The sequence below is a fragment of the Microcaecilia unicolor genome, chromosome 5 (assembly GCF_901765095.1).
Source record: "Microcaecilia unicolor chromosome 5, aMicUni1.1, whole genome shotgun sequence".
Lineage (NCBI taxonomy): Eukaryota > Metazoa > Chordata > Amphibia > Gymnophiona > Siphonopidae > Microcaecilia > Microcaecilia unicolor.
In genome coordinates, this window is record NC_044035.1 from 210866820 (window position 1) to 210890854 (window position 24035).

The following is a 24035-nucleotide window of genomic DNA, read 5'->3' on the forward strand; positions in this document are numbered from 1 at the left end:
TGTTCTCTCCATCCGCAAGAGTCCTGCTAGTCCCTGGTGTTGGAAGCTTTTTACCAGTTAAAATTTCAGGAATCCTTGTAGGTCCATATCCAAGTTAGTTTTCGGCAAGCCCACCAACCTCAAATTGTTCCTGCAGTTCCTGTTGTCGATATCATCAAACTTATCCTCTAGAGACTGCATCTGTGTTTTAAGCCGTTTATTTTCTTGAGCCATCCACTTGACATCTGCCTCTGTGTGAAGAGCCAGCGAATGAAGGTCCTAACTTATGATCTCCATCCTCTCATCCATGCAGTTTAGATTTTCTATAATCTGTTGAAATTGACCCCAAAGGGAAGCTTCAACCACAGCCGTGACTTCTGCGGTCCAAAGTGCTCCTGCTTTCGGAGAGCAAGGGTCTGTTAAGTCTGTCATCTTGGTATCCCCTATGTGGGAGCATTACTTCTCTTTGTGTGGTGGTTTAGCTGACATTATCATGCTGCAGACTCCTCCAACTGTGAAAAAAGATGTGACTGTGTTACCTGAAATAATTTAAATGTTCTTAATATCTATTAAAAATGTTACAAAATTGTCACAGTCCTAATATGATATTTAAGAACAAGGAGCAGGGGAATATTTTAAGAGCACTCGCTAAAATTTCTCCACCAGTTGCTGATTAAAGCAACAATAATCACAATTGCAATGAATTAAATATTATCTCTGTTGAAATGTAGTGTCCTGCATTTCCAGATTTAAAGTTATGCACCCAGGACACAAAGAGACTATATTTTTAGCTTCAAAAGTGTTTGTTTAAAAATACAATTGCAAACGAGAGGTAAGGGTCTTACAGAGAATCTGCACTTAAAGCCAGGTAGCAGGTCTAGATCAAAAAGTTATAACTCACAGAGCAGTCTTTTTGTTACACAGCATGCTGTGGTCCATTGAAGATTGATGAGCCATGAGGCAGAGGCAGAGGCAGGTGGACTGCAGGTCAGGTCCCAAGAATGAGCATCAGGTTCCAAGAGAGAGCAGCAGGTCCCAAGCGAGCTTCCCAAGAGAGAGAGCTGGGCTGTTTCCAGGCTTTTTATAATGTTCCTTGAGTCCTGGGTATTGTAGTTTGCAGGGGATCTTGGGTATTGTAGTTTGCAGGGAAGCATGGTCACATGTTTCCTGGATATCTGCTGGCAAATGGCTTTTCTATGGCTTGAGGGTTTCAGTCTGCTGTGATAGGTGGAGTTTCTTTTGTCATTTGAGTCATAGGAGTCTCTCTGTCGGCTTCAGTTTTTTGTTCTCTAGAGATGTCTTGGTGACCCTCCCAGCCAGCTTTTGTCTCTGTTAAGTGTTTGTAATTGACTAGCCCTGCTACCAGAAATTCCCAGGGAAAAGGGGAAAGAAGGTATTGAAATGCAGTTTCAATACATCTTTTAAAAGCTGCATTTTTATATTGATAAAATCAATAACTCTGCTACATATTTAATTCTGACAATTGGCTTATACCATAACAACTGTACCCTCCCACACTGTTTTAATATCAAAACTCTGGGAGAGGATTGCCTCCAAAGGTAAGAGAAAAGAGAGTGAGTTTAGGAGCAGTAGCCTACAGATCATTATCACGTGACCCTAAATTAAATTTTTTATTACTTTTATAATTTTTGTAATGTATACTGTTGAAGTTTTTAGTGCCTATTTATCTCCTTTGATTACCATGAAGATTTTTATGCATAGTTCTATGTAAATATTTTCATCTTGTTACACCCCAGTTACATTGTTATTCATAGTTTTCACCTTGTTACACCCAAGTTACATTGTTATGCATAGTTTTGTGTAATGTTTTTTCACTTTGGTACATCTTAAGATTATGTTGTGGCATTCACCTCATCAGAACAGATTAAACTGCTTTTGAACCCTTGGCCAGAACTTTCTGTTTCTGCAGTTCCAACAGATGCATTTAATGGATCTGAACTACTGCCTTGTGTGAGGATGTCCAGACCAGGTTGGCACATGCCCATTGTGCTGGAAATTCAGTCAAAGAAAAAATAAAATAAAAAATAACTTAGTCATGGTTAAAGATCATTGTTGTACACTTTACACTCGTGGGGGAATTCTGTGCTACTGCGCAATACAGAATTTGTACAGAATTTCTCTTGTCCACAGACTACATAGAATTCTGCATTTTCTGTTCAAAATTCTGTACAATCTGCTGAATGTGCTCCGTTTCCAGTTGGCTGCCTCCCTCCCTTTCTTCCTAACTGCACATGCACCACTACAGTGAAGCAAGAGAAAAGAGCTGCACAGCCACACATCAAGCTGCTTCTACCTTCTCTGCCGCCTTGGTCTCCAGTAGTTCCTTTAAGCCGCAACACTGTATGGAGGCCTCTGTGATTCAAAGGAACAGTCAGGCCCAGAATGGTAGAGGAGGAGTTAAAACCAGCCCAGTGTTCAGCTGTGCAGCCCCTCTCTCTTGCTGTAGTGATGCAGTTGCTGTAGTGATGCAAGTGCAGGTAGGCAGAGAGGGAGGGGGTGCCTGGAAAAAGGTGGATTGAGTAAGTGTAGGGGGGCTGGAAAAAGTGGATGAAGGGGTGTGTGTGTGTGTGCCATGAAAAAGGGTTAGGGGGCTGCAGGAAGGTGCATGGAGTTGTATATGCCATGGGGGCAGGGGTTGAAGCAAGGTGGTGGTGTGGTATATGCCATGGGTGGGAGGGCTGAAGCAAGGTGGATGGGGTGGTGCATAGCATAGGGGGAAGGCTGAAGCAAGGTGGATGGGGTGGTGTATGCCGTAGGGGGAGGGCTGAAGCAAGATGGATAGTGTGTGTGTGTGTCGTGGTGATTAGGGGATATGTGCGCCTGGGGTGGGGGGGTGGAGAAGATGCCAGCCCTTATAGTGGGGGAATTCTGCACAAGAAAATTACAAATACAATTTTCAGAATTTTCAAATATATTTTGAATTTTGTTGCACAAAATTCCCCAGAAGTAACTTTATTATCTCTCAGCAATTTCAGCCTTGTCCACAACCACTGTCGTATGGCTGTTACTATCACATGAGGTTTTTTCTGTCAAGAACAGCCACCACCAAATAATGATCTGTTGCCCTAAAATAATGCAAGAAGAGAGTATTCGACCTAAACAAGTGGTGCCTGCTCAATCTAATCAATTGCTTTCTTTTTCACTATGTTCCAAGCCTCTAGTTCCTGCAGAATACTTATCCTACCCAGCCTGGGGGCATAGGCGGTCGGTGGCCCAACTGTTTGGGGAGGCTAAAGGGGGTGGGGTTAGGGGTGGGGCCAGGGGTGAAGCTTAAATCCATAATTGTCTGATAAAACACAGAAAAAAATAAATAAATAAAAATAAGTGTCACAATACCTTTTATTAAATTTAGATATTAGATATGTATCATATGTCAAAGAATAAAGTGGTTGCTCAAAGCATATTCTAAGCACAATCGCTCAACTGCAAAACACTATGCACAACTTTGTGCAAAAACACACTCAGAACCTTACTGTTACACTGGGCAGAACCTAATACACCAATACACCATCCATACGGAAAATGCAGACCGTCAACAATATGAAACAAGGGATCATATCATCACAATTCTCATGTAGAGCCACAAAACACCCTAATTCATGTTTAATGTGGGATAAAATGCCATAAATAAGTAAATAAATATAAACTTTTAATGTTGAGCACCTGATTCTCAAAGTGGACATATTCCAAACACTATAATGAAAATAAAATGATCTTTTCTATCTTTGTTGTCTGGTTGTCCGATTCTGCTGCTATCTGTTCTCAGTGCAGGTCAGGAAGTCATCCTCCTTAAATATCTCCCTGGCAACTTAGCCAACCCCCCCCCCCCCCCAGCAGTAGGGTAAACAAACCATAAACCAATTTCTACAATTGGTTACACAAGGCTAGAGGGCTTTCACTGCAGCTCCTGCTGTGAGGATGGAGGTAAATCAACAATTTAAACCTCTCAGAGCACAGCAGGGGAGGCTTAGCCGGTCCAAGCCTCTTATACCGGGCGCCTATGCCTGTGGGGATGTTAGGTTCAGTTTTTCTTTCTGGCCTCGCAGGGGATTGCAACAGATGCATGGGTTCTCTCTATAATTCTGAATTGCTACTGGCTTATTTTCTTCAGCTGTCCCCCAGCCGACCACCCTCTGTCCATCTCAGCTTTTTAGAAGAAGGAATCCACCTGCTCCAAATCAAGGCCATAGAACCTATTCTACCACAGGAGATAAATTGAGGTTTCTACTGCAGATATTTTCTCATTCAGAAAAAGACAGGATGCTTACATCCTACACTAGATCTCAGAGATCTCAACTGTTTCCTTCTAAAGCAAAAGTTCAGAATGACCACTGTCTCCTCCATTCTTCCTCTGTCCAAGTAAAGAGATTGGATGTGTATGCTGAATCTCAAGGATGTTTATACAAATATTCCAAATCACTCTTGTTAGAAAAAGTACCTCAAGTTTATCCTTCAATCCAATTATTTTAATACAGAGTCTTCCCCTTTGACTTGTGGTCACCCCCTGGGTATTTTCAAGATGCTTTCATAGTGGTAGTTGTGCACCTTCATAGGCAAGGTCATCTACTACTCCTGTGTTTGGGCAACGAGCTTCTGGTGACACAGTCAGTCACACGCCTTAATTCTCCTTAGGAAAACAATTGCTCTTCTTTAGTCTCTATGGTTTCTTATCAACTTTCAAAAGTCCGCCCTAGATCCAGCCTACCTCAATTTTTTATATTTTAACGGTTTTTATTGATGACAAGTCATAAAACACAATTTCTCCTCTGCACAGCAATTTCAAAGCAATCTTACAGTTCACAGGGCTGGAGCATAGTAAAAAATATGTAATACTATTGACAGTCCTCAAACATTTATCATTTTAACCCCCTCTCTCCCCGTGTTTTATATCCCCCCCCTTTATGTTGAATCTATTTATTAAACTTTCCAAAGTATAAAGTAGGTGCAACGACAATTCAAATGAAAACCTATTATAGAAGGCATAAGACAATTCAAGATAATACATCGCAATGGGCCTTGTGTCTGATAGCCCTTCACCAATAGTCCCCTCCTTTGTTAAGGACACTTTTATATATGCACATTGTATCTGATCCATTCTTACATTCCCTGCACCCAATGGATTGTAAATTTCTTTTGCCTTACTTACCCCCCTCTCCCTCCTCTTCCCTCCCTCCCTGACCCTTCCCCCACCCACACCTCCCCCACTGCCCTCCCTCCCGCCCGCCCTCCTTTATCTCAATTTTTAATAGCAGTAGTCTTAAACACCTCTAAATCCAAAGCCTTTTCATTCAGAAGGCAGAACCCAGACTGTGATGGCACAGGTTTGTGCCATTCAGTCAACACTCAGTGTCACAGCCAGAGCATACTGCCAGATGCTGGGGCAGAAGACAATGAGGCATATTTTCAAAGCACTTAGCCTTCCAAAGTTCCATAGGTTTCTATGGAACTTTGGAAGGCTAAGTGCTTTGAAAATATGCTTCAATGGCATTCCTTTATCCATTTAAAAATGAGGTATCTGGAGTAGTATCTCAAATTCTAATGGAATCAGTGCTCCAAATTTATTTGCTTCAATATTTCACGCTTGCATCCTTCTTCCCTTCCCCCACTGCACCTGATACTACAGTGGTAATCTTACAAACCCAGCTTTAGCAGTTGGCATATTCTTTGTACCATGGCAACATTATTTAGTCCTGGTTACAGATGCTTCAAACTGAGCATGGGGAGCTCATCTTGACAATCATCCACATGGCATGTGGTCAAGATAAGATGACTCACATTTCTCTTTGGAAACACACCCTCGGCACACCGTACTGCCTTCAATAATGTGTACAGTGCTGCGTACGTCTAATAGTACTATAGAAATGATTAGTAGTAGTAGTTTAGGTGAGAAGCCAATCTATTCATGTTGACAAACAACTCTTGCTTTCTACCACTTGCTCCTGGTGGATAACCACTCTGAATAAACAGCAGTCAAGATTCGGCAGACTGCTGAGAGAGGATCTGGTTCATGTCATGTTGGTGTCTGAATGCTGGTGCTGCATATGCTTATGCCAGTGGTTCCCCAAACCTGGACCTGGAGGCACCCTAGCCAGTCAGGTTTTCAGGATATCCACAATGAATATTTAATTTGCATGGAAGAGACACAACTGTGTGTGAGAGTCCTGTCTGGGTTTTGTCTGGAGTAAATAAGAAGGAAGTTTGAATGGAAAGTTTGACAATTACTCAACTTGTCATCTTCAAAGGTGAAAGTTCTGTTGCTTCTTAGAAGTCACAAACTAATTGACTTATGACATAGGCGCTGTACGCCGAAACACAGCCCGTGTTGGGTCATTAAGGAAAGAATTGATTTTAAAGTTACATAATTAAAGAAATTGTGTCCTGATTTTGAAGGCTCCTGGTGCTTCTTCTTGCTATTTGGACTTTGTTCCTTACTTTGGACCCTCTCTGTGCTGTTCATTATCAGAACTTATCCAGACAGTGGCAATGTTCAGCCTGCTATTTGGAAGATTTACCCAGAAAATTTAGGGCAGCCTTCTATCTGTCCTAAGTTATTCAGATAACAGCCTGAATATTACCATTATCTGGAAAAGAAGCTGAAAAAATCAGCCACAAAGGTTAGGACTTTAAATTGGGCATGGATGTTGTTTAGAAATACCATTGTGGAAGCCCAGACTAGATGTATTCAATGTATTAACAAAAGAGCAACTAACATCCAGCATGGTTAAAAGGTGAGGTGAAAGACAGTATTAGATCAAAAAGAGTATCCTTAAAAAAATGGAAAAAGGATCCGAATGGAGAAAATAAGCAACATAAGCACTGTCAAGCTAGATGAAAAGCATTGATAAAGAAGGCTAAAAGAGAATATGAAGAAGCTTCTGTGAGGGAATCTGTGGGACCGTTAGATCAGGAAGGAGCAAAAGGAGCACTCAGGGAAGGGAAGGCCATAGCAGACAGATTGAATGAATTCTTTGCTTCGGTCTTTACAGAAGAAAATGCAAGAGATCTACCTGTACTGGTAATGGTTTTCAGGGGTGACAATGTGGATAAACTGAAAAAAATGTTGGTGAACTTGGAAGATGTACTGAGCCAGACTGAAAAGTTAAAGTGATATATCACCTGGACCAAATGGTATACATCCCAGGGTATTAAAAGAACTCAAACATGAAATTGCTGATCTGCTGCTAGTGATCTGTCACTCGTCATTAAAATTGTCCATAGTACCTGAAGACTTAAGGTTGGCCAATGTAACACCATTTTTTTAAAGGGTTCCAGGGGTGATCCGGGAAATTACAGACCAGTAAGCCTGACTTCAGTGCCAGGCAAAACAGTGGAAACTGTTATAAAGAATAAAATTACAGAGCATGTAGACAAACATGGTTTAATGGGACAGAGTCAGCATGGGTTCAGTCAAGGGGGCTCTTGCCCCACCAATTTGCTTCATTTCTTTGAAGGTGTGAATAAACTTTGAATAAAGCTGAGCTGGTTGATGTAGTGTATCTAGATTTTCAGAAAGCTTTTGACAAAGTCCCTAATGAGAGACTCCTGAGAAAATTGAGGCTTCATGGGATAGAAGGCAAAACAGAGGGTAGGGTTAAATGGCCATTTTTCTCAATGGAGGAGAGTGAATAGTGCAGTGCTGCAGGGATCTGTACTAGGACTGGTGCTATTTAACGTAGTTATTAATGATCTGGAAATTGGAACGACGAGTGAGGTGATTAAATTTGCAGATGACACAGAACTATTCAAAGTTGTCAAAACAATTGCAGGAAGACCTTAGGAAACTGGAAGACTGGGCATTCAAATGGCAGATGAAATTTAATGTAGAGAAATGCAAAGTAATGTACGTTGGGAAGAATAATCTGAATCATAGTTATCTGATGCTAGGGTCCACTTTAGGAGTCAACACTCAAGAAAAACACATAGGTGTCATTGTAGACAATACCCTGAAATCTGCTGCCCAGTGTGTGGCAGCGGCCAAAAAAGCAAACAGGATGTTAGGAATAATTAGGAGAGGGATGCAAAATAAGACCAAAAATATTATAATGTCTCTGTATCGCTCCATGGTGGAACCTCACCTCGAGTACTGTGTTCAGTTCTGGTCGTGGTTACTCAAAAAACATATAGCGGAATTAGAAAAGGTTCAAAGAAGAGTGACCAAAATGATAGAGGGGGGATGGAACTGCTCCCATATGAGGAAAAGCTAAAGAGGTTAAGCTGTTCAGCTTGGAAAAGAAACAACTGAGGGGGGGATATGATTGAGGTTTACAAAATCCTGAGTAGTGTGGAGTGGGTGGATGTGAATTGATTTTTTACTCATTCAAAAAGTACAAAGACCAGGGGACACTCAATGAAATTGCATGGCAATATTTTTAAAACAAATAGGAGGAATTTTTTTTGTAGTCAAAGAATAGCTAAGCTCTGGAACTCATTGCTGGAGGATGTGGTAACGGTAGTTAGCGTATCTGAGTTTACTGAAAGACCTAAAGCTCATGAACAATTACCTAACATTCAGAAAACATTTAAAGGCCCACTTCTTCAGAAAATTCCTTTTTGACAAACTCACTTAGTCAACTGGTAAACACGCCAAAATCATGAGTAAGGACTGAACGCAACCAGACTTACATTGCTCCACAATGGAGCAAGGCTTCATCGCTCCACATGGCTGTGTAACATGTAACTGATTTACTTTTAATTACTGTAAGCCACATTGAACCAACCACTAGGTTGGAAAATGTGGGGCACAAATGCAATAAATAAATAAAATTTGGATAAGTTGGACCTGGGGGAAGCCACTGCTTTCCCTGGGATTTTTGTAGCATGGAATGATGCTACTAATTGGGTTTCTGCCAGGTACTTGTGACCTGGATTGGCCACTGCTGGAAGCAGGATACTGGGCTAGGTGGACCATTGGTCTGACCCATTATCAGACTTATTTTCGAAAGAGAAGGGCGCCCATCTTACGACACAAATCGGGAGATGGGCGTCTTTCTTCCAGGGTCGCCCAAATCAGCATAATCGAAAGCCGATTTTGGGCGTCCTCTACTGCTTTCCATCGTGGGGATGACCAAAGTTCACGGGGGCGTGTTGGAAGCGTAGTGAAAGCGGGACTGGGGCGTGCCTCATGGACGTCCTCAACCGATAATGGAAAAAAGAAGGACGTCCCTGACGAGCACTTGGGTGACTTTACTTGGTCCATTTTTTCTTACGACCAAGCCTCAGAAAGGTGCCCAAACTGACCAGATGACCACCGGAGGAAATTGGGGATGACCTCCCCTTACTCCCCCAGTGGCCACCAACCCCCTCCTGCCCTAAAAAAAACTTTTAAAATATTTTTTGACAGCCTCTATGCCAGCTTCAAATGTCATACCTAGCTCCATGACAGCAGTATGCAGGTCCCTGGAGCAGTTTTAGTGGGTGCAGTGCACTTCAGGAAGGCGGACCCAGGCCCATCCCCCCCACCTGTTACACTTGTGGTGGTAAATGTGAGCCCTTCAAAACCCACCACAAACCCACTGTACCCACATGTAGGTGCCCCCCTACACCCCTTAGGCCATGGTAGTGGTATACAGTTGCGGGGAGTGGGTTTGGGGGGGGAGTTGATGGGCTCAGCACACAAAGTAAGGGCGCTATGCACCTGGGAGCAGTTCCTGAAGTCCAGTGCATTGCCCCCTAGGGTGCCCGGTTGGTGTCTTGGCATGTTAGGGGGACCAGTGCACTACGAATGCTGGCTCCTCCTACGACCAAATGGCTTGCATTTGGTCGTTTCTGAGATGGGCATCCTCAGTTTCCATTATCGCTGAAAATCGGGGATGACCATCTCTAAGGTTGACCTAAATTCCGTGATTTGGGTGTCCCCCACCGTATTATCAAAACAAAAGATGGACGCCCATCTTGTTTCGATAATGCAGGTTTCCCCGCCCCTTCGCTGGGACGTCCTGCGAGGATGTCCTCAGGAAAACTTGGGCACCCCTTTCGATTATGCCCCTCCACGTCTGTTCTTATGATTGCCCATATTCTGCCCTTGTGCTATGTGCAATAATTCTATAACAGTGTGCCTAAATAATAGGCACCTATTCTATAAAGGAAGACTAAATGCCTTCTTGCCTTTGTGTAACATTAGCATAACCGGCTAGGTACATGCTTAGGTGCGTGCACTTACATCAGCCATAGAACTGCATATTCTGGTTAGCAGCATCTAACCGGATAGAGGATACTGTTGTCCAGGTAAATTCTTTGGAATATTAACCCAGTTATTTATTTATTTTTTTTTTTGCTGTGGGTTGCTGAGTGTGCGTTCATTTCTGATCTCTTAAGTTTCTTTTTTGTTTATATATCCTCTTGTGCTTTTTTTGTGGATTTAGATTTAGACTTGGAATTATTTATTTATATTCTGCCTTTATCCAAGGCAGATAAAAATACAAACAAATAAAAACAAACAGCTTTAAAAACAGAATTAAGGAAATTCAGAATTAACAAGTATATCAAATCAGGTTGTGAGCCAAACAAAACAGGTGCTGCTTCAATAAGTGCTTATAAGAAATCACATTTTCATGCATTTTGATTTCCAGTGGCAATTTGTTCCATTCATTCAGTCCAGCAATTGATCTCACTTCTTTTATAAATTGGCCTTTTTTGTGCATATATTTGACGTTTATTGTTTTCATCTTATGTGAGGTATGTAATCTTTTTTGTAGTAACATAATAAGCATAATAAAAGTACACTAATGTGCCAGTTCTGAACAGCATATACCTACACAAAGTTACTCCTACACTGTAGCAGATGTAAGTGTGTAGCAGCTTTGGTGAAGACAGTTTTGTAAAGGCAAATAGGGTGTATATGTTGACTACAAAATCAGTGCAACATACATATCTAAGTGCCTTGACCGCCTAAGGCATCTTTTATAATGCACTATATAATATATGTTTTTATGTGTCTGTTGGTTTGTTTAGAAAATTATCCACAGTTCCGAATCTATGGGAGATGAGATGGCTCATTATCTGTATGTTCTGCAGTCCTTATCCTTGAATCTTCTAGAACCTCGTATGAAGACGTCTATGGATCCATATAACCCGGTATGTTCAGGATAGAGAAGAAGAGAAATCTGTTTAGATATTAGCATGAAATATGATTAGCACACTATTCGAAATCTCAGAGCTCAGTGATGACCTTTGTGTGCTGTAGACTAGTAGTTTTAGTCTGAATGGGTAGACAGAGGTTGTGGGGGTTTATAGATACGGGTGTCTTGTAAATTAAGAACTGGGTCTTATGGTGGTATTTATAGCATATTTGTTCTCTAAGGCATCTGGTGGTAGATCTTCTGGATTCCTTTGCTGATGGCTACTATCACATTTATGAAAAGAAATCTAGGTTAAACTTATATATCTGGACTAACTTTTCTAGGATTGGGGAAAACATGTATTTTTCCTTTACTTTGGCTAGATAAACAGTGGAAAGTTTGTGACCATCAGAGGCCACAAAACCTGATCTGTTAAAGGTTTCATGAGAGGGAAGATGGCTACTGCTATTCTGGTGACCCCTTCTGGTAAAAGGAGCAGTGCTGGGGCCAAATGCCCTCCTGGGTGCAAAGGTACTTGAATTGTCTGGGCATGCCACTGCTGTGAGAAGTATAAAAATGAGGGGGGGGGGGGGGGAACCCTTAAAATTTCCTCTGCTTTCATTTCTAATTGTAAAGTGTTTTTGTAACCCTGTGCTGTCCTTAAATGGTCTGGAGCCACCTGATGTGCTTTGTTTCTGCCTAATTCATTTGCAGCACCCTTAATCCTGTCCCTCATCCCTTCTGTTGAACCAGTGGAAACTGACTTCCCATAATGTAGGAGATGCAGGTATGATCCTAGAAAAATCTGGGATCTCTGCTGGAAGCTGCATTTACATTGTAGCCTTAATTCTCTGAGGACAAGCAGGCTGCTTGTTCTCACTGATGGGTGACGTCCACGGCAGCCCCTCCAATCGGAAACTTCACTAGCAAAGGCCTTTGCTAGTCCTCACGCGCCCATGCGCACCGCGCATGCGCGGCTGTCTTCCCGCCCGAACTGGCTCGTGTTCGTCAGTCTTCTTTTGTCCGCGCTCGGTACGGTCATGTTTCCGCCGTTCGCGACCCTTAAGTTGACCCTCGCGCGTCTTTTTGACTTTCGCTTCTAAAAAAAAAAAAACAACGAAAGGGATTTCGGAGAAGGGCCTTTCGGTCTTTTTCCCCTCCCCGTATTTCCAGTTTTTTGCCCCGTTAAGTTTTCTTTCGTTTTCGGGGTAGGCCCTTTTGAGGCCTCGGGTCGAGTTTTTTCTCCCCCTCTTTTTGGTGCCTTACCGCAATTACGAGTTTTGATTTCGCCGGCGTGATTTTTCCGCCCATGTCATCGAAGTCTCCCAGCGGCTTCAAGAAGTGCACCCAGTGCGCCCGGGTAATCTCGCTCACTGATAGGCACGCGTCGTGTCTTCAGTGTCTGGGGGCTGGGCACCACCCACAGGCCTGTAGTCTTTGCGCCCTTTTACAAAAAAGGACTCAGGTAGCGAGATTGGCCCAGTGGAACGTGTTGTTCTCGGCCTCTTCATCGGCATCTGCACCGGGAGTATCGAGTGCATCGACGTCGACAGCGTCAAGACCTCCGACCTCGGCGGCGACTGTATCGATTGCATCGAGGCATCGACCCTCTGCATCGTCGGGGCCGAGACATTGGAAGGCTGCGTCGGCATTGGTGGTACCGGGACCTCCACTAGTGCTGATGTCGTTGGACGGTGGTGCTTCGACTGGAGTGCAGGTGAGGGCTGTCCATTCCCCTGCTGGTGGCGGTGAGCCTTCGGGTGGGTCTCCCCCTACCCTGAGGGCTCCTGCGGTACAGCCCACCCGAGACCGACCTTCTTCGGCCTCAGCCCCGAAGAAGCGACGGTTGGATTCTACGTCCTCGTCGGTATCGGGAAGTTCCGGTGACATGCTTCATTTGAAAAAGCAAAGAAGCATCGACACCGGTCTCCTTCCCGCGTCGGTACCGAGAGCTCTGGGTCGCCGAGGGAGTCGGCACCCAGTAGGCATCGGCACCGGGAGGACCGCTCACCCTCTGTTCAGGAGGTGTCGATGCGCTCCACCTTGGACAGCCCGGAACAGCCTCCATGCCCGGAACAGCCTCTGACTTCGACGCCTGCATCGGCTTCCATGTCTTTCTCCACAGCCACCCTGCACGAGAGTCTCCGGGCCGTTCTCCCAGAGATCCTGGGAGAGCTGTTGCGCCCTTCCCCTCCGGTACCGTCGAGTGAGGTGCCGGCTGGCCCCTTGCCTGGGGTGAGGTCTCCGACATCGGTGCCGCTTGCGGTACCGACTGCGGTCGCCTCCCAGGAAGGCTCCCCGACGACGTCGGCGGAGGGAGCTTCGCCGGTGCGGGCGAGGGAGTCTACCTCTCGACGCTCACACCGTGGCCGTGTTTCCACGGAGTCGAGCCGGGCACGGCTTCAGACACAGGTTCATGAACTTGTGTCTGATACCGATGGTGAGGCCTCGTGGGAGGAGGAGGAGGACATCAGATATTTCTCTGACGAGGAGTCTGATGGCCTTCCTTGTGATCCCACTCCCTCCCCTGAAAGGCAGCTTTCTCCTCCCGAGAGTCTGTCTCTTGCGGCCTTTGTCCGGGAGATGTCTACGGCCATCCCCTTCCTGGTGGTTGTGGAGGACGAGCCCAGGGCTGAAATGTTTGAGCTCCTGGACTACCCTTCTCCACCTAAGGAAGCGTCCACAGTACCCATGCATCATGTCCTAAAAAAGACATTGCTGGCGAACTGGACCAAGCCTCTAAGTAATCCCCACATTCCCAAGAAGATCGAGTCCCAGTACCGGATCCATGGGGACCCAGAGCTGATGCGCACTCAGTTGCCTCACGACTCTGGAGTTGTGGATTTGGCCCTAAAGAAGGCTAAGAGTTCTAGGGAGCATGCTTCGGCGCCCCCGGGCAAAGACTCTAGAACCTTAGACTCCTTTGGGAGGAAGGCCTACCATTCCTCTATGCTCATGGCCAAAATTCAGTCTTACCAGCTCTACACGAGCATACACATGCGGAACAATGTGCGGCAGTTGGCGGGCTTGGTGGACAAGCTCCCTCCTGAGCAAGCCAAGCCATTTCAGGAGGTGGTCAGGCATCTGAAGGCATGCAGAAAATTCCTGGCCAGAGGGGTATATGATACCTTTGATGTTGCGTCCAGGGCCGCTGCTCAATGTGTGGTGATGCGCAGACTCTCATGGCTGTGTGCCTCCGACCTGGAGAATAGGATCCAGCAGCGGATTGCGGACTTGCCTTGCCGAGCGGACAATATTTTTGGAGAGAAGGTCGAACAGGTGGTAGAGCAGCTCCACCAGCGGGATACCGCTTTCGACAAGTTCTCCCGCCGGCAGCCTTCAGCTTCTACCTCCACAGGTAGACGTTTTTATGGGGGAAGGAAGACTGTTCCCTACTCTTCTGGTAAGCGTAGGTACAATCCTCCTCGACAGCCTGCGGCACAGGCTAAGCCCCAGCGCGCTCGCTCTCGTCAGCAGCGTGCGCCTCAGCAAGGCCCCTCGGCTCCCCAGCAAAAGCAAGGGGAGAGCTTTTGACTGGCTCCAGCAGAGCATAGCTGCCATCAACGTGTCAGTGCTGGGCGATCTGCCGGTCGGGGGGAGGTTGAAAGTTTTTCACCAAAGGTGGTCTCTCATAACCTCCGATCAGTGGGTTCTTCAAATAGTCCGGCAAGGATACACCCTCAATTTGGCCTCCAAACCTCCAAATTGCCCACCGGGAGCTCAGTCTTACAGCTTACAGCACAAGCAGGTACTTGCAGAGGAACTCTCCGCCCTTCTCAGCGCCAATGCGGTCAAGCCCGTGCCATCCGGGCAAGAAGGGCTGGGATTCTATTCCTATTCCAGGTACTTCCTTGTGGAAAAGAAAACAGGGGGGATGCGTCCCATCCTAGACCTAAGGGCCCTGAACAAATATCTGGTAAAGGAAAAGTTCAGGATGCTTTCCCTGGGCACCCTTCTTCCCATGATTCAGGAAAACGACTGGCTATGCTCTGGACTTGAAGGACGCCTACACGCACATCCCGATACTGCCAGCTCACAGACAGTATCTGCGATTTCAGCTGGGCACACGTCACTTCCAGTACTGTGTGCTACCCTTTGGGCTCGCCTCTGCGCCCAGAGTGTTCACGAAGTGCCTGGCTGTAGTAGCAGCGGCGCTTCACAGGCTGGGAGTACACGTGTTCCCTTATCTCGACGATTGGCTGGTGAAGAACACATCTGAGGCAGGAGCTCTACAGTCCATGCAGATGACTATTCACCTCCTGGAGCTACTGGGGTTTGTGATAAATTATCCAAAGTCCCATCTTCTCCCAGTACAGAGACTCGAATTCATAGGAGCTCTGCTGGATTCTCGGACTGCTCGTGCCTATCTCCCAGAGACGAGAGCCAACAACTTGTTGTCCCTCGTCTCGCGGGTGCGAGCGTCCCAGCAGATCACAGCTCGGCAGATGTTGAGATTGCTGGGCCACATGGCCTCCACAGTTCATGTGACTCCCATGGCCCGCCTTCACATGCGATCTGCTCAATGGACCCTAGCTTCCCAGTGGTTTCAGGCTGCTGGGGATCTAGAAGACGTGATCCACCTGTCCACGAGTTTTCTCAAATCCCTGTATTGGTGGACGATTTGGTCCAATTTGACTCTGGGACGTCCTTTCCAAATTTCTCAGCCACAAAAAGTGCTGACGGATGCGTCTCTCCTGGGGTGGGGAGCTCATGTCGATGGGCTTCACACCCAGGGAAGCTGGTCCCTCCAGGAACGCGATCTGCAGATCAATCTCCTGGAGTTACGAGCGGTCTGGAACGCTCTGAAGGCTTTCAGAGATCGGTTGTCCCACCAAATTATCCAAATTCAGACAGACAACCAGGTTGCCATGTATTACATCAACAAGCAGGGGGGCACCGGATCTCGCCCCCTGTGTCAGGAAGCCGTCAGCATGTGGCTCTGGGCTCGCCGTCACGGCATGGTGCTCCAAGCCACTTATCTGGCAGGCGTAAACAACAGTCTGGCCGACAGGTTGAGCAGGATTATGCAACCTCACGAGTGGTCGCTCAATTCCCGTGTAGTGCGACATCTTCCAGGTGTGGGGCACCCCCTTGGTAGATCTCTTTGCATCTCGAGCCAACCACAAAGTCCCTCAGTTCTGTTCCAGGCTTCAGGCCGACGGCAGACTGGCATCGGATGCCTTCCTCCTGGACTGGGGGGAAGGTCTGCTATATGCTTATCCTCCCATACCTCTGGTCGGGAAGACTTTGTTGAAACTCAAGCAAGATTGAGGCACCATGATTCTGATCGCTCCTTTTTGGCCGCGTCAGATCTGGTTCCCTCTTCTTCTGGAGTAATCCTCCGAAGAACCGTGGAGATTGGAGTGTTTTCCGACCCTCATCACACAGGACGAAGGGGCGCTTCTGCATCCCAACCTCCAGTCTCTGGCTCTCATGGCCTGGATGTTGGGAGCGTAGACTTTGCCTCTTTGGGTCTGTCAGAGGGTGTCTCCCGCATCTTGCTTGCTTCCAGGAAAGATTCCACTAAGAGGAATTACTTCTTTCTATGGAGGAGGTTTGCCGTCTGGTGTGACAGCAAGGCCCTAGATCCTCGCTCTTGTCCTACACAGACCCTGCTTGAATACCTTCTGCACTTGTCTGAGTCTGGTCTCAAGACCAACTCTGTAAGGGTTCACCTTAGTGCAATCAGTGCATACCATTACCGTGTGGAAGGTAAGCCGATCTCGGGACAGCCTTTAGTTGTTCGCTTCATGAGAGGTTTGCTTTTGTCAAAGCCCCCTGTCAAACCTCCTACAGTGTCATGGGATCTCAATGTCGTTCTCACCCAGCTGATGAAACCTCCTTTTGAGCCACTGAACTCCTGCCATCTGAAGTACTTGACCTGGAAGGTCATTTTCTTGGTGGCAGTTACTTCAGCTCGTAGAGTCAGTGAGCTTCAGGCCCTGGTAGCCCAGGCCCCTTACACCAAATTTCATCATAACAGAGTAGTCCTCCGCACTCACCCTAAGTTCTTGCCAAAGGTTGTGTCGGAGTTCCATCTGAACCAGTCAATTGTCTTGCCAACATTCTTTCCCCGTCCTCATTCCTGCCCTGCTGAACGTCAGCTGCACACATTGGACTGCAAAAGAGCATTGGCCTTCTATCTGGAGCGGACACAGCCCAACAGACAGTCTGCCCAATTGTTTGTTTCTTTTGATCCCAACAGGAGGGGAGTGGCTGTGGGGAAACGCACCATATCCAATTGGCTAGCAGATTGCATTTCCTTCACTTACGCCCAGGCTGGGCTGGCTCTTGAGGGTCATGTCACGGCTCATAATGTTAGAGCCATGGCAGCGTCGGTAGCCCACTTGAAGTCAGCCACTATTGAAGAGATTTGCAAAGCTGCGACGTGGTCATCTGTCCACACATTCATATCTCATTACTGCCTGCAGCAGGATACCCGACGCAACAGTCGGTTCGGGCAGTCAGTACTTCAGAATCTGTTCGGGGTTTAGAATCCAACTCCACCCCCCTAGGCCCATGTTTATTCTGTTTCAGGCTGCACTCAGTTAGTTGGATAAGTTGTTAGGTCAATCTCAGTTATGTCCTCGCCGTTGCGAGGCCCAATTGACCCTGTTTGTTGTTTTGAGTGAGCCTGGGAGCTAGGGATACCCCATCAGTGAGAACAAGCAGCCTGCTTGTCCTCGGAGAAAGCGAATGCTACATACCTGTAGAAGGTATTCTCCGAGGACAGCAGGCTGATTGTTCTCACAAACCCGCCCGCCTCCCCTTTGGAGTTGTGTCTTCCCTTGTCTTTGTCTTGCTACATATGGGACTGACGAACATGAGCCGGTTCGGGCGGGAAGACGGCCGCGCATGCGCGGTGCGCATGGGCGCGCGAGGACTAGCAAAGGCCTTTGCTAGTGAAGTTTCCGATTGGAGGGGCTGCCGTGGACGTCACCCATCAGTGAGAACAATCAGCCTGCTGTCCTCGGAGAATACCTTCTACAGGTATGTAGCATTCGCTGTATGGTTCTCAAAATAATTTGTCTCCAGATTCTATTAGGATAAAACAAGTGACATCAAAATGTTGAAACCAATTAGGCCAATCTCACTTTCCCCTTCCCCCACGCAGCTGCCATTGCTGTACTCTCAAAACAAAGCAAGCAAACCTATGAGCTGCTGCATCCACGTTGTCACTCTTTATTGTTGGTAGCATTTGTATTTAATCTCACTTATATTTTCAAACATGCCGATTTGTTCAGTATACGGATATACACAGAAGTATAATAACAGAATGACAGTTCATAGGTAGAGTAGTAATTTGTTATAAATCGTAATCAGTGTGCCATTTGGAGGGGCTGGTTATAGGGACACTCTAGGATGTTATATTTATGCAGAGATTTATTTTCTCCTGGTAAAGGCCACTAAAACAGACATCATGTTAAGAGAATCAGGTGCTCAATATTCAGAGTTTCTATCTATTTATTTATTACATTTATACCCCACATTAAACATGAATTAGGTTGAAACCTGGGAGCATTTTAAATCTTCTTTTTTTTTCCTGTGCTTACATCAAAAGAAAAAGCTGGCATGTGGGAACTTGCTCCTTTTGTTTTGTGGATTGCAGAGGTATATTATAAAAATGCACTTGATATTTTTATTACTATTATTTAAAAGACAGATATTGAATAGTAGGGACAGAGTTACGTTTATGCAGAAGTCCAGAGTCAGTCTAAATGTGCCAGCACTGTCCAGTTCAGCACACTATTAGCTGCCAAGTTCATACAAAGTTAATTATGTTCAGTGGAAAATAAATCTGTTGGCTCAGTCTGCCTGCCATGTGAATATTCCATCGTTTCATTATTGCTACCACTATTACATATGGGCATTTGCTTTAAACTTTGATTGTTTTAATTTATTTATGTAGACCGTACATACACATGGTTTGCTTTTTAAACCCAAAAGTGAATCCTAAGGGTGGTTGAACAACTAGATATAAACTGTGTTTCGGATTGCTTTGGTTCCTCCTGCTGATCTGTACATCTGCTGCCTGGAATTCTATTTAAATCCGAGTTAAAGCTTAAATAGTTGGTGGGTTATGTAGCGAGACTACTGCGAGAGACTAAACATGAAATTAATTTATTACCTCCTACCAATCTTCTTACCCTCTATGCTCTTCCCCTACCTCTTCATTGCTCCACTTCCTTACCTATCCCTATCCTTTCTCTCATACCTCTTTTATCCCATTTACCCTTGTTCATTTGTCCTACCACATACCTCCTTTGTTGATTCAGATACTACAGATTGTATTCTCTTGTTACTATGTAAACCGCATTGAGCCTGCGATGAGCGGGAAAGCGCGGGATACAAATGTAATAAATAAAATTTTGGTCTGGTTCTTTTTTAATTTTAGGAACCACCACGTCCGCATTCCCTTTTCTTTGATGAGGAGATTAAGGCCCGGGCTGCTGGAAGATTTAGAGCCAACCATCTTTTTGTCTTCCTTTCTTCCTCGAACAGAGGGGAGAGGGGGCTCACTTCCACGCTGGTCTTGGGAAGCGCTTTCTCCCTTCTTTACCCCCCCTCCTGAGTTTTGCATTTTTCTCCCTCTCTTCTGCCTGCTCTCCCCGGGTCCGTGTGGTCACTTTTACTGCCCTGAAGCGCTGTTCTCCTTCCAGCACCGACGATTCCCGGGTTGGTCTTCTGCCAGCGTCGGGGCCTTTTTTCAGGCGCGTCCCGCCTACTCTAATACAATTTCCTGTTTTCCGCAGAAGTGGGACGCGCCTGGTGAAGGCCCAGACGCTGGCAGAGGACTGACTTGAGAATCGCCTGTGCCGCGCTTCAGGGCAGTAAAAGTGACCACGCGGACTCCAGGGGGGAGGGGGCAGAAAAAATATTCACATGAGGCGCATAGGCGCCATTTTTTGCACAAACCTGTTTGGGGGAGCGACTGCTCCCCCTGCGCCCCCCCCTAGCTACGCCACTGGCTCACATTTCATTAGATAGAACATAACTGGTCTGGTGTGGGAGAGGAGGGCTCTAATCAGTTTGAGATCCCCCCCTCCCCCAAACTCAAATCCCCTTTGGCCTTTCTAGAGATGAAATCCTGCACTTGGTAGTATTGAAAGGATTGAGAGTTTGGGACCCCATATTCCTCATGCAGATGCTGAAATGACAAAGTAGTAAATTTAAAATGAATCGGAGAAAACTTTTCTTCACTCAACGTGCAATTAAACTCGGAATTCATTGCCAGAGAATGTGGTAAAGGCAGTTAGCATAGCAAAGTTTAAAAAAAGGTTTGGACCGCTTCCTAAAGGAAAAGTCCATAGATCATTATTAAATTGGACTTGGGGAAAATCCACTATTTCTGGGGATAAGCAGTATAAAATGTTTTGTACTTTTTTGGGGATCTTGCCTGTTATTTGTAACCTTGATGGCCACTGTTGGAAACAGGATGCTAGGCTTTATGGACCTTTTGGTCTGTCCCGTTATGGCAGTACGTATGTACTTATGTTTTTTCCCCATGGACTCTTCTGGGCAGTCATTTAGAGGATTGAGTTTCACAAGGGGCCTATCATCCTGACGGAACCCGATTTGCCGAGGAGGCCTTGGTATGGGGATATGGTGCACCTTGTGGTGGTGGACCTTCTCCAACTTCTGATCTCGGAGGACTTTCATTTTGTCTTATGGCTTGGCTTTTAAGAGGATATTTTTTGACAAAGAGGGCATTCTAATAAGGTTATTGCAACCCTCTTACACTGTAAGAAGAGTTTTACCACTCTCACGTGCGAGTGTAGCGACCTGTGGGTTGATGGGGACATGCTAGTGCAGATTCTGGAGTCTTGATTTTGTTTTTGCAGGAAGGGATGGACAAAGGTTTTGCTTTGACTTCTCTTAAGGTGCAGGCGGCAGCTCTGGCATGCTTCTGAGGACTAGTTGACAGTAAGTCCTTAGTTGCTTATTGTGAAGTGGTCCACTTATTCTGGGGCATATGACTTCTTCATCCCCTCCCCCCTTCGCCTGTCGGTTCCATCATGGGACTTGTCTTGTTTTTGTCGATCCCACTATTGGCTCCTTTTGAGCTTTTGGACTGTATTCTCAAGGATCTAACATTTAAAAAACGCCTTCTCGGTTCTTATCACCTCTGCGTAGAGAATTTCTGAGCACGCTCTGTCATGTTTTTTTTCTGCTGTTTTCTGAGGAGAATGTTGCACTGTATCCAATTCCCTCATTTCTTCCGAAGTTGGTGACTACTACTACTACTATTTATCATGTCTATAGCGCTACAAGGCATACTCAGCGCTGTACACCATACTGACTGAGCTTCATATCATTCAGTCTTTCTCTCCCTGTGCTGGGAGACCATGAAGGTTTGCCAGAGCAGAGACATTTGCATCATTTGGATGTGTGGAGAGCTTTCTAGATCTATTTGTCAAGGACAACAAAAGTTTCAATGTTCTGACAGTCTGTACTATTAGGCCATAGGTAAGTGAGATGGCCTTGAAGGCTCCTCTCGTTTTAACGCCTTCCCATCTCCACAAACGAACCTTTTCCGGAGATGGGAAGGTGGTAAAACGAGAGGACATAAAATGAGATTGAAGGTGGGCAGACTCAAGAAAAATGTCAGGAAGTATTTTTTCATGGAAAGAGTGGTGGATGCTTGGAATGCCCTCCCGCGGGAGGTGGTAGAGATGAAAACGGTAACGGAATTCAAAAATGCGTGGGATAAACAGAAAGGAATCCTGTTCGGAAGGAATGGATCCTCAGAAGCTTAGCCGAGATTGAGTGGCAGAGCCGGTGGGGGGAGGCGGGGCTGGTGGTTGGGAGGTGGGCCTTGTTCTGGGCAGTGTTGGGCAGACTAGATTGACTGTGCAGGTCTTTTTCTGCCGTCATCTACTATGTAACTATGTTAATATGTAAGTTAATAACTAGCAATGGAAAGTCATACTGTTTCACTCCACCCTTCCCACCCCAGGGTTGACACTTCCTAATTTGTTTGCCTCAATGCACTGTTTATCACAAATGATTCTATCCAAATTACAGCTGTTTTCTGAAAGTAAATCATTCTTGATTGTAGCAACTCTACTTAGCATCAGGTGCCTTCCTGTTTTAGATTAAAAGGATCTCTAAAAGTTATTCTCTATATACCACTATTAAAAGAATATTAATTTACCTTCTCTTTCTATTAAACTAATTAATCAACTCACTACAGGCTTTTCCCTTGCCCCCACTTCAAAAGAGAACAGTCATACTGCCCTTCTGGCACTGTTGACAGTAGCTGTATTGGAAGGATAATCCATAAGTACTTAAGTATTGCCATACTGGGACAGACCAAAGGTTCATCAAGCCCAGTATCCTGTTTCCAACAGTGGCCAATCCAGGGCACAAAGACCTGGCAAGATCCCAAAAAAGTACAAAACATTTTATATTGCTTATCCCAGAAATAGTGGTCTTTGGACTTTTCCTTTAGGAAGCCGTACAAACCTTTTTAAAACTCTGCTAAGCTAACTGCCTTAACCACATTCTCTGGCAACGAATTCCAGAGTTTAATTACACGTTGAGTGAAGAAAATTTTTCCTCGATTCGTTTTAAATTTACTACATTATAGCTTCATCGCATGCCCCCTAGTCATAGTATTTTTGGAAAACATAAACAGACGCTTCACATCTACCTGTTCAACTCCTCTTATTATTTTATAGACCTTTATCATATCTCCTCTCATCCGCCTTGTCTCCAAGCTGAAGAGCCCTAGCCACTTTAGCCTTTCCTCATAGGGAAGTCGTTCCATCCCCTTTCTCATTTTCGTCACACCTTCTCTGCACCTTTTCTAATTCCACTATATCTTTTTTGAGATGCGGCGACCAGAATTGAACACAATATTTGAGGTGCGGTCGCACCATGGAGCGATACAAAGGCATTATAACATCCTCATTTTTGTTTTCCATTCCTTTCCTAATAATACCTAACATTCTATTTGCTTTCTTAGCCGCAGCAGCACACTGAGCAGAAGATGTCAACGTATCATCAACGACGACACCTAGATCCCTTTCTTGGTCTGTGACACTAAATAGACTGCACGGAGAAAATGATAGAATATTTGGGATTTAAATCAGGCCATTTACTTGATGTATTTGTTTTTCTTATTTGTATAAACTCCTCCGATACACTCTGCCCCCTTCGATGATTGTGGTCTAAGAAGGCTAATATTTTTTCATTGTTTCTCATAATTGATTATTCTTTTGTATAATATTTTACTTGCCACTTTTCTGTTTATAAGAGGATCTTATAAAAATGATTGCTTAAAACAATAAAAATAATAATAAAAAAATTGCTTTTTCCCTGCTGATGGATTTTTACATTTTAGTTTTGGGCATCATGGTTTGTTGTTCAATTTATGATTTGTGATAATTGCTGTTAGTAATAGAGGACTTAGGTAGTTTATTTGGTTTTTTTCTTCCGTTTGAGTAGAGTGTTAGCTCTCAAATAAAGACAAGAAAGAAGCAGGCACAGAAGAGTACCGAAAGGGATAAGGCAGACACCAGAGAAAGGCTGCCTAGCAGAGGCAGGGCTTACAGAAGGCAATACCAAGTTCTGCACATTAAGGGTTAACACTGAGGAAAGGGAAACTTAAACAAACTGAACGGATTACAACGGACAGAGGCTGCCAACAGAGGCAGGACTACAAAAGGCAAATACCTGGCTCTGCACAAAAAGGGTTAATACTGAGAAAAGGGGAACTAAACAAACAAAGCAGGGATGAGCTTACCAGGGACAAAACAACACCACTGGACAGACCCAGGTGCAGTGTAGTGAATAAATGAAGCACATGCTGGTAACAACCAGCACACACAGAAACCACAAGCAACAAGAAGAGTAAGCAAACTCCAACGAAAACACAGTGTGCTACTAGCACAGACTGAGAGAGGGAAACAGGCTTAGCTGACAGGAATCAACACTAAAGCAAGCTATAGGGAGAGGTAAGTTTAAATAGATCTG

At 45.3% G+C, this 24035-nt stretch overlaps 1 protein-coding gene across 2 annotated transcripts in view; it reads left to right on the plus strand.

Annotated features, from left to right (window-relative positions):
- Nucleotides 1-24035, plus strand: part of ELMO3 (engulfment and cell motility 3) — a 987719-nt gene that overhangs the window by 518450 nt on the left and 445234 nt on the right. The window contains exon 2 of one of the 2 annotated variants that reach the window (XM_030203740.1): nucleotides 10951-11073. The exons of the other annotated variant lie outside the window; for it this stretch is intronic. Coding sequence (XP_030059600.1) covers nucleotides 10951-11073 — 123 coding nt within the window. The remainder of the gene's footprint in view (nucleotides 1-10950; nucleotides 11074-24035) is intronic. 2 annotated transcript variants of the gene reach the window in all.